We start from the raw sequence: 10376 nt of genomic DNA, 5'->3' as shown, positions 1-10376 counted from the left end.
AAATAAGAAAAAATCGATCAAATTAATTTTTAAGCAAAAACCAATTTTTTATGAAGGTATAGACACCTAGTGTCCAAAAATCACATCCCATATAAAAATTAGCATCTTTTTTTCTTTCTTCTTTTTGAGCAAAAGTTTGTTTCTTTTTATTTTTGACATGGTCCTATGTTATTTGTAATTGTCGGAAAAGTCGACAGGATTCTAACTTTTTATTCTTGAATGTGACTGTTCACTAATCAAATCTCATTGACGTGTTTATTTAATCATTTTTTAGTGAGTTGAGGTTTGTGCACGGATGATCCGCCGCTTGGATCCAATACCTTTTTTTAGGGAATTGCTTATTGAGATATCCTCGTTTGTACTCTGATTTGGTGGAGTGTAATGACAGAATCCAGACATAAATTACAGATTTAGAAATAAATATGTTTTCTTAGTCAACTAACTTGCAGTTGAAAAATTAAAGAAAATGGCATTAGTTGTTGATGTACGGTTGGCGACTGGTCAGCTGTACCAGCCGTGAAAACCCCCTTCCTTCCCATAGCTCTCTCTCTCTCTCTCTCTCTCTCTCTCCCCTCCTGTGTGCTGCTGCAGTGCTGCTCTAAAAAGGTACAACTCATTTTGTGTGCGTCAATCTTTGTGTATTCTGTGTGTATGTGTTGAAAAAGAATGTGCCCTTATCAGTTGGGAATTTTTAGGGTTCAAGTATTTGTTAATACAGATGTTTTCGAGCTAATTGTGTTCGAATCTTGATGTTTTCTTGTCCAAATCTTTGATGAAATGCAGTGAGTCATATAATTAATTACTAACGTGAACTCGATATAAAAAATTCGAATCGTTAATTTTTCTGATGCTGCATTTAGGCAAAGGTGATTATGCTGTGAATTTTTGTAATATCTGCATCAGATTGTTTAGATGCACATACATATTTATTTGATTATTCAGAAAAAAGATGTTGTGCTCAATGAGAAATCTTTGTTGGCAGAAGAAGTTGAAACAATTATGTAATGGTATTTAACTGTTTTACAGCTCAATAGATTGAAACTTGAATGTGGATTGACCAGAAGCTGAAATTGGGGTTTTATATTCATAGACTCATAGTTAAAAGAAATTTGGGAACAGATTGAAACTTGAATGTGGATTGGCCAGAATATGTGAGCTTTCAGTGTGGAGAAATCTTGATTAATATAAGGATTCCGTTTTTGAGTCATTAAGGTTGAGGCTTACGATGGACCAAAGGCGTGTGATTGGTAAGGGGCCAGTGTTTTCTTCTTCGCCTGCCAGAGGAGCTCCTGGACAGGGGAGAGACGATTATTATCTCCATCGTGATCAAGGGCCGTCTAGTTACAACGAGAACTCTTATTATGAGCAGGGTGAAGAGGCAAGAAGATATATGAATCATGAAATGGATGGGCCATCCAGGTTTGAGAATCTGGAGAATTGTCGGGCTGAGCTCCTACGGAAACTTGATGAGTTGAAGGATCATCTTACTCGGTCTTGTGAAGTGACAGAGAAACCCGGGCACAGGATGGGTACTGACATGATCGTAAATGATCCTTATCCCAGAAATCATGCTGCTTATCTTCAAGAAGCGTTGCCTACTTCACACGGTGTATACCAGCAACCCCTTGCTTTGGATGAGAAAGCACACCACCCTCATATAGGTCTAGGACCTGGATATGTTCCTTATGCCCATAGGGATGCACATTTTCGTAGAGGATACCAACATGAAGGCTCGTCGTATGCTAATACTTATCAGCAGGAAATGCCCCGGTGGCCGTATGGCCACCCACAATCTAAATACTTGCATCAGCCCTATCATGACCGTCGCCATGGTTATGGTGGCAGTCTGAATCATCTAGATGAAAACTTCATTCACAGTCCGACCTGCTCTTGCGTGCATTGTTTTGATAAGGATTGGGATTTACCTCCGCATGTACTATCGAATCCCAACTATCATCATCATACGTATCCTGTTGGGCACGGGCCACAGGGTTATTGTCCTGGAGGCTTCAACTCGCATAGTTCTCATTCCCAGCCATCTATAACACCGAATTCCACGGATCTTGATTTTGAAAACAATGGAATTCATCAGAGTCGTCCTAGAAAGATGGAGGAAGCTCGTAGGGATGTGCATATGATGCATCCTGTTGCAGGTGGTGCTCCTTTCATAGCGTGCACCAGTTGCTTTGAATCGCTGAGGCTTCCAATAAATCACATTTCACTGGCGAAAAGGCAACAGAAGCTAAAATGTGGGGCCTGTTCTTCAATAATCTTGTTTGAACTCGGGAACAAGGCTTTGGCTGCGCCAGTTCCTGCAAGTTTTGACCATGTAGCGACTGAGACGGATGATTGTTCTAGTTTGGCAGCAGATAAAGATGTCGGTTACGACCAGGGTGGTTCGAATTTAGCTGATAAGTATGCTTGCTCCGATTCAAATGATGATTCCGTTCCCAAGGTTTCTCTAGCAGACAAGAAGTCAAATTCTGATGAGTATGAGAAGCAGTTAGATTCGCTTTCTTCAGTTTCGAGTCTCTCCAAGGATCAGCAAATGCCAGATACTCTTCCATCTGAAAAACATGATTCCTCAACTGCAGAACTACATATAGAAGAAGAAGTCGAGTCACTCCCGCATCCTATTTTGTCTACTGAGGAACCCCCTGATCATTGTTCAGCTGATAATGCAGTCGGCCAACATGACAATGAGAATAAAGGTACAAAATCTGGGTTCGACCGCAATGTCTCTTGGCAGAATTCTGAAAGAGACTCGGCTGTGTCAACTGAAATCGAGTCAAAAGAATTTCCGAAGAGCTGTATATCACAGGACACTTGGGAAGAAAGTAAAGAACAGCACTTAAGGGACGACAAAGGTGCAGAGTCTTCATCTTCAGGTCTTGCCAACAGTAGATCTCGAGACTTTAGAAAATGGGAACCAAATGCAGAACTCGGTACATCACAAGTTTTTGTGAATGGGCGCTTGATACCAGAAAATCTCGTTCAGAAGGCTGAACTGTTGGCTGGACCAATTCAATCTGGAGAGTACTGGTATGCAATCTGCACTTTATAAAAATGTCTATTACATATTAGAACTGGCATGCGTCTGAGTTTGCCATCGTTTTTTTTTTTTTTTTCCTACATGAATTTTATATAGAATATCAGCTAGCTAGGTCCAGTCTACAAAGAGCTTTATGTCATGTTAGTCTCTAGATGTTTGGCACACTTGCTACTTTTTAATTTATTCTATCTATTTTTATGTTGTGTAGGGATATCATGAAAATTATATATATATATTCACATTGAATGGAACTGGGGTCACATTATTTGCATTAGTGAATATCATGATTTCACTAGATTGGATGAAACATTTTCTAAAAAAAATACACATGTAGCAGTGGAAAAGTGTTGAAATTACTAAATTACAGCATTTCCATCCAAATACACAAGCAACTGTTTTTACCTTGCATTTTAGACCTCAAAAAGTATTTTATTGATTTTCTCGTTTTGATCCAGAATGCTAATACATAATGTTTTAAAACTCCAGGTATGATATACGTGCTGGATTTTGGGGCGTGATGGGCTTTCCTTGTCTGGGCATTATCATGGTGAGCTTACATCTGATCGATCTTCTTTGAATATTAAAATTTATGTCATACAAGAAAAGATGTACAGTATTTGATGTAGTCATCATAAGATTCAAAAGTTGGAAATTTTATTTTGTTGGCAGCCAAATATTGAGGAATTCAATTATCCGATGCCGGAGAAGTGTGCTGCTGGAAACACGGGGGTTTTTGTGAATGGCCGGGAACTTCACCAGAAGGATTTGGACTTACTTGCTGGTAGAGGTCTTCCAATTTTAAGTGGCAGAGCTTATCTTGTCAAGATTTCTGGAGAAGTGGTTGACGAGGAAACCGGGGAAGAGCTAGAGAGCATAGGCAAACTTGCCCCTACGTAAGTTGATCCATCTTTATGCAAGAGAACGATGTGTCATATATCAATTTTTGTGGTCACTTTTTGTATCAAGTGCTCATTTTTGCATGTTTGCTCCAATAAAACTGTATTGATGTTGCATATCAGCTTCAATGATTCTTCTCTATTCCATTTCATTTCCAAAAAGCATATGTTCCTTTCCATTGATTGATAAAAAATCAACATGATTGATTTTTGAACAGCGTGGAGAGGGCGAAGCACGGGTTTGGCATGAAAGTTCCAAGATTCATCGCCCGATACCAGAGCTAGATCTTATGATTGCAGTCTTCATCAGGACAGTAAGATGCTCAACTTTTTCAGGTAAACATCCTAGTTAGGATGTCCCCACGACTGCTTCGACATTATACTGTTATGGCTCGAATTACAGTTCCTTTATATTCCCATTTTGCACTTTTTGGCTTATTGCAAGTTGAGGCATGAAAGCAAATCACAAGATCTGCCGTAGTGAAGTCGCTACGACTGATTCGACATGTTGATACCTGTGCCTCGTATTCTTGCCATGATTTTGGCATTATGTGCATAGATTTACTGGAACTAATACATTTTTTACCTGTAAAAAGATCAATAATACTCGTGTGATGAGTTTTACTTTGTTAGTATTTCTTCAAAGGATATATATTTGATTGAATTAAGAGAAATTTTAAGGGAATTTGAATAAAAAACCTTTAGTTTTAAGCATTAACCACTTGAGATCTGGTCTTCCATAGGATCGGTCTCTTATTATCTTCTATGAGACCGGGTCTTTCCTATTCGTTTTGTTGACCCGTTTTTGCGACCCACCCGATCCACCAGATCCAACTATTTAAAAAAAAAAAAAAAAGAACTGTTACATTGCTTCAACAACGGCAAACCGGGATCTCTCGCGGAGCAATTCGAGGAGATGAAGACGGGGTTGGAGAGATCTGGCATCAAATTTTTGTGGGTTGCGAGTGGTGGACAGATTTGGGTGGAGAATGGGGGGAAGCGGGGTTCTTGAGCCAATGCGGTGATGGAGAGTATGTGCGCGAGGGTTCTGATTATGTCGATGCCGGAAATGTGGCTGTTGTAGCAGCCGCTTAACACGGTGTTGATGGCGGAGTAGCTGAGAGTGGGGTTTGTTAAGTGGGAGAGTTTGGCGGCGGCTGCCAAGGAGTTGATGGAAGGGGGAGGTGGGGGATGAGGTGAGCTTTGGTCGTAAAGAAGCTGAACAACTGAGGATACTAGAGCTAAATTCTTGGCAATTGATGAGGCTATTACAATTTGGGGGAAATTTATATTTAGCCTATAAAATAAATAATATATTCAATAGAGCCACAAGTATAAAATTATAGTAAAAGTAGCCATTTTGTAGTAAAAAGACAAACATATCCTCAATGGGGACCACAAATAATATAACTATAATATATTAAATAAACAATAAAGATTTTTGGTGGTTTGAAGGGATATTACTATTAAGAGGAGTTGGGTTTTTTATGATTTTGGTGTTTTACATAATTATCCTCCATTAATTACTTCCCTTAGATTAGGCTTAATTTTCGTTTATCTTCTTTATCAATAGTTGACTTTTTTTTGTTTCCTTTATTTCCGTTTTTTGGCTGCTTTAATTTTCTATTTTTTGTTTTCGAAAATTATTCTTATAAATCTTATAATAATTCGAATTTTATATTATTTTTTATTTCTGGTTTTTTTTATTTATTTGTTTCAAAATATTATCATTTATTTTTCGGAATTAAATTGTTTTTTTGAAATTAATATTTTTTTTGAAGATTAATTTTCTTTTTCGACAATTATGTTTTAATATTTAAGTTTTTTCTGTTTCCTTATTTATCGTTTTTTTGTTGCCTTATTTTTCGGTTTTTTATTTCCTAAAATTATATAAATCATATATTTCGATGTCTATATGATTTTTTATTCCTGATATTTTTTATTTATTTGTTTCAAAATATTATTATTGATTTGTTACCAATAATTTTGTGTTTCTTGTTAAAATAATTCTAGATTTATTTCCTGCTATTATTTTTTTCGAAATTAATATTTTTTTTGAAGATTAAATTATTTCTTTTTCAAAATTTATGTTTTATTTATTTGTTTCCACATATTTAGGGATTCTTTTAAAAATAATCATAGCTTTGTTTTCATATATTATTTTTTTATTGTTTCGGAAATAATATTTTTTTCTAAAATTTTGTTTATTTATATTCGAAAATTATGTTTTTTTTAATAATTTTTTTTATTTTTTGTTCGACAATTATGTTGTTTTCACTAATTTAGAGATTCTCCAAAAATCATCCTAGTTTTGTCTCCTCTAATTTAGAGATTATCTTTAAATAATCCTAGATTTGTTTCCACTAATTTAGAGATTCTTCTAAAATAATCCTAGATTTGTTTCCACGAATTTAGAGATTTTAATTCTCCTAAAAATAATCCTAAATTTGTTTCCACTAATTTAGAGATTCTAATTCTCCTAAAAATTTATAATGATCGATTAATTCAAAAATCGATCTAAACTCAATCATCCCATTTGTCATACACAAGTTTTTAGTTGGTCATTTTGAACAGTTACTAAAACTGATTTATAGATTTCGTGTACTATTCGTATACCGAAGAAATAGGTTTTGTGTATGACTTCGTGTACTTGATATTAATAAATAATAACAGCTTTCGTGTACTGTTTCGTGTTTATGTTTATAGGTTTCGTACTGTTTCGTGTATCTATTTACAGGTATTGTGTACTATTTTGTGCACTTGGGATAACCAGGTTTCGTGTACTATGTCGTGTATTGAAGAACATGTTCAAGTGTGCACGAGATATTGTACACGACTATAATCTTTTGAACACAACACTAGACACGAAATCAAATAACATACTTTTAAATGATTTGGCATCGATATGAATGTTAACATTTTCATTTTCATTGAGAATTATGCTTCAAATCTCAAAATAAACTTACTTAACACGATTTTATTGAATTCTCTATTAATTTAGTGAAACTTAAAACTTACAACTTTGTAAGAGAATGTACGTAACTATTAATGAAGTAACTTAAGATTTATACTAATAGTAAGTCATATTGTTGTTTTAAAGACATTCTTAGTAAAGATTATGAAAACTACTCAATGCATCAATTTATAATGATCGATCAATTAAAAAATCGATCTAAAATCAGTCATCCTATACGGTGCACGAGATTAGGGTACACGAATCCTTAGGGTACACGAATCACTGCACGAACCACTGCACTGCACGAATGATTCGTGTACCCTAATCTCGTGCACCGTATAAGATGCTTGATTTTAGATCGATTTTTGAATTGATCGATCATTATAAATTGGTACAATGAGCCAATTGAGTAGTTTTCATAATTTTTACTAAGAATGTCTTTAAAACAACAATATAACTTATTATTCGTATAAATCTTAAGTTACTTCATTAATATTTATGTACATTCTCTTACAAAGTTGTAAGTTTTAAGTTTTACTAATTTAATAGAGAATTCAATAAAAACGTGTTAAGTAAGTTTATTTTGAGATTTGAAGCATAATTCTCAATGAAAATGAAAATCTTAACATCCATATCGATGCCAAATCATTTAAAAGTATGTTATTTGATTTCGTGTCTAGTGCCGTGTTCAAAAGATCATAGTCGTGTACAATATCTCGTGCACACTTGAACATGTTCTTCAATACACGACATAGTACACGAAACCTGGTTATCCCAAGTGCACAAAATAGTACACAATACCTGTAAACAGATACACGAAACAGTACACGAAACCTATAAACATAAACATGAAACAGTACACGAAAGTTGTTATTATTTATTAATATCAAGTACACGAAGTCATACACAAAATCTATTTCTTCAGTACACGAATAGTACACGAAATCTATAAATTAGAACACAAAGACGTACACGAAACCTGACATCATCCATAGTTATCAAGTGCACGAAATTGTACACAAAACCTGGTTCTTCAGTACACAAATAGTACACGATTACATAATTTAAGCACAATTTCATCCTACAACCAACAAAAGCTCCAACAATCCATCCATCCACAATTTAATCGTGTTTCTCCTGCTTAACACATGTCTTATTCTATCAATCCATGAGACATTAAACTCCAAATAGGATAGACTTGTCTTGTGACAATCGTATCCCATCTCATCTTATCCATATCTTAAACAATTTCTTTATACAAATCATTCTTCTCTCATCAAGACACTCCTCGTTTATTGAAAACTTAGAAATCAATAATTCTTAAATGACTTAACAATTATAATTTGAAAATCGTCTCACCACCATTTTACGAATTTCAATAATAATTACTCCCTCCGTCCACGAAATGAGTACCCATATTTCCTTTTTCGTCCGTCCACGAAATGAGTACCCATTTCCCTTTTTGGCAAGTGTACCCCACACATTTCTTTAATTAATACACTCAAAAAGTGGGACCCTTAAATTATTCACACTACACTCCATACATTTCTTAAAACCCGTGCCGTCCACAAATGGGTACTCATTTCGTGGACGGAGGGAGTATATATATAAATAGCATATAAATATATAATAATCATTTCTTTACTCCCATGCAAAGTTTACCATTCAAATAACTTTGCAAAATAAAATAAAATAAAAGATATATTTCATTTCCATGCTTACCTAGCCTCGTAAGCAAACGACGAATTCCGATCGTCTCCAACTCGTATGATTCCACGAGTTTCGCTTAATCGCCGAATATCTATAATTATAAATCATAGAAGGCTACCCGGCGTTTAACTTGGCGAACGACGAGAGTTCGCAAGAGCCTTTATTCACTTTAAAGTGAATAAACGAAGGAAAAGAGGGTTGTTTTCTTGAATTCTCGATTGTGAGGGCCGAAGAGAAAGAGTGAACGGTGTCCAGCGGCAATAGGCCTGCTCTCTAGCCGTCGCAGAAGACGAGGCGATCGTGAGAGAGAGCAAGAACGAGATGAAACGTTCTTGAGATCGTTCACTAACGTCGTTTCGCCGGAGGATATTGCGGCTATTGGTTTGGGAGATGTAGAGAGTGTTTGAGCATTTCGATTGTTGGTGGTGGTAGCCTGTAGATAGGTGAAGGGCTACGCGTTCTCGGTTTGCAGCCTCGTGGCCGGTCGGCGACGAAATAAACCGGCAAAGAGGGCCCACTCGTGCTTCTATTCTAATTTCAGCGAGAGAACAGGGGGCTTTTCTCAGCGTTTCCCTTTCTGTTCCACGGATTTCTCGGCTGATTGTGCGAGGATGGCGGCGACGACGGTGGCCGGCGAAGCTCTATTGGCGAGTTTGGAGTGGCGACGTGATTAAGCAGAACAGCTGCTATCCTGCTTTAACGGTTGCTGTTAAGATATGATCGGAGAGGGAGCTTGGAGCTGGAAAAGGAGGGAGGGGTGGTGGTGTTCCACGGTGATGGCGCGAATAGGCGAGGCGGCGGCGCGCGGCTACTGCTCTCGTGTTCTGCTGACAGCAGCTGCTACGACTCCCAGCTCCTGCTGCTGCTGTCTTGAAGGAGCTGCTGTTGTGCCGGCAAGAGGCGGCTGATGGTGATCGGCGAGTTCGACAGCAGCGGTGGAAGTTGGCGGCGGCGGCTGGAGCTTGGCGATGGAGAGAGTTTGAGCGAGAGAGAGAGAGTAAGCGAGAGAGAGCTGAGCGAGAGTGAGAGATAGAGGAACAAAATAAATTTGAAAGCAAGAAAAAATCGAGAGAGAGAGAGGAGAGAGAGAGGGATTTGTGGACCCCACTGAGGATATACTTGTCTTTTCACTACAAAATGGCTACTTTTACTATAGTTTTATAGTTATGGCTTTTTTTAAAATTATTTTTATATTTTAGGCTACTAATATATATTAACACAACCGACTTTGCCGAATTTGAATGTGAAAGATTCTCATGCGAGTCTGTAAATGATAAAAATGATGGTGCAGAAAGGTTTTATTGTTCATATTTAGCTGCCAATAAACTCTACAGATCTTGGAAATCGAAAATTCACTGAGGCTATTAATCTTCGTAGCATCTTGCAAACATGTATTTGTGAGTTCAAAATTTTTTAGGCTATTATTTTAGGACAGTTTGTGAAGATAGGTCAATTTATTTTGAATTTGTAAAAATAAATTAATTATTTTAAATTTTGACGGAGTCATATTTGAATTCAATCGAATTATTTTGAGCCACATTTGGGTTCAAATATAGCTCAAAATGTGGCCTATAAATATCAAATTGGAGCCAAATGTGGCCCAAAAACGTCAAACTTTAAAATAATTGGCCTAATTTTGCAAGTCGGGAAAAAATTGATTTTGTTTTACAAACAACCCTAAAATAATAACCTAAAAAAATTTTGAACTCTGTATTTGTTCATACATAATTTAATATAAATAATTTAACTATAGAAAAAATGT

The 10376-nt window shown here is 36.4% G+C and overlaps 1 protein-coding gene and 1 long non-coding RNA gene across 2 annotated transcripts; both read left to right on the top strand.

Annotated features, from left to right (window-relative positions):
* The first annotated feature begins 274 nt into the window (after nucleotides 1-274).
* On the top strand, nucleotides 275-4616 carry LOC131017832 (uncharacterized). Its single transcript, XM_057946570.1, has 5 exons — nucleotides 275-606; nucleotides 1027-3042; nucleotides 3539-3599; nucleotides 3722-3945; nucleotides 4167-4616. The coding sequence occupies exons 2-5, from the start codon at nucleotides 1226-1228 to the stop codon at nucleotides 4231-4233; spliced, it is 2169 nt and encodes a 722-aa protein (XP_057802553.1). The 5' UTR covers nucleotides 275-606; nucleotides 1027-1225; the 3' UTR covers nucleotides 4234-4616.
* Nucleotides 4617-7574: 2958 nt separating this feature from the next.
* LOC131017836 (uncharacterized) lies at nucleotides 7575-9661 on the top strand. The gene is made up of 2 exons (XR_009099875.1): nucleotides 7575-8109; nucleotides 8936-9661. It is a non-coding gene; the product is annotated as an uncharacterized LOC131017836 (long non-coding RNA).
* Nucleotides 9662-10376: the final 715 nt, after the last annotated feature.

This window comes from Salvia miltiorrhiza, chromosome 3 (genome assembly GCF_028751815.1).
Source record: "Salvia miltiorrhiza cultivar Shanhuang (shh) chromosome 3, IMPLAD_Smil_shh, whole genome shotgun sequence".
Classification (NCBI taxonomy): domain Eukaryota; kingdom Viridiplantae; phylum Streptophyta; class Magnoliopsida; order Lamiales; family Lamiaceae; genus Salvia; species Salvia miltiorrhiza.
Note: the sequence above shows the minus strand (reverse complement) of the source record. Positions and strands in the feature narration are given on the sequence as shown.

Excerpts from the sequence above, each read along its gene's own strand:
- LOC131017832 (XM_057946570.1), top strand. The coding sequence starts at position 1,226 with ATGGACCAAAGGCGTGTGATTGGTAAGGGGCCAGTGTTTTCTTCTTCG. Across the intron at positions 3,600-3,721 it reads CTTGTCTGGGCATTATCATG|CCAAATATTGAGGAATTCAA; the intron begins GTGAGCTTACAT and ends TTTTGTTGGCAG. Across the intron at positions 3,946-4,166 it reads ATAGGCAAACTTGCCCCTAC|CGTGGAGAGGGCGAAGCACG; the intron begins GTAAGTTGATCC and ends ATTTTTGAACAG.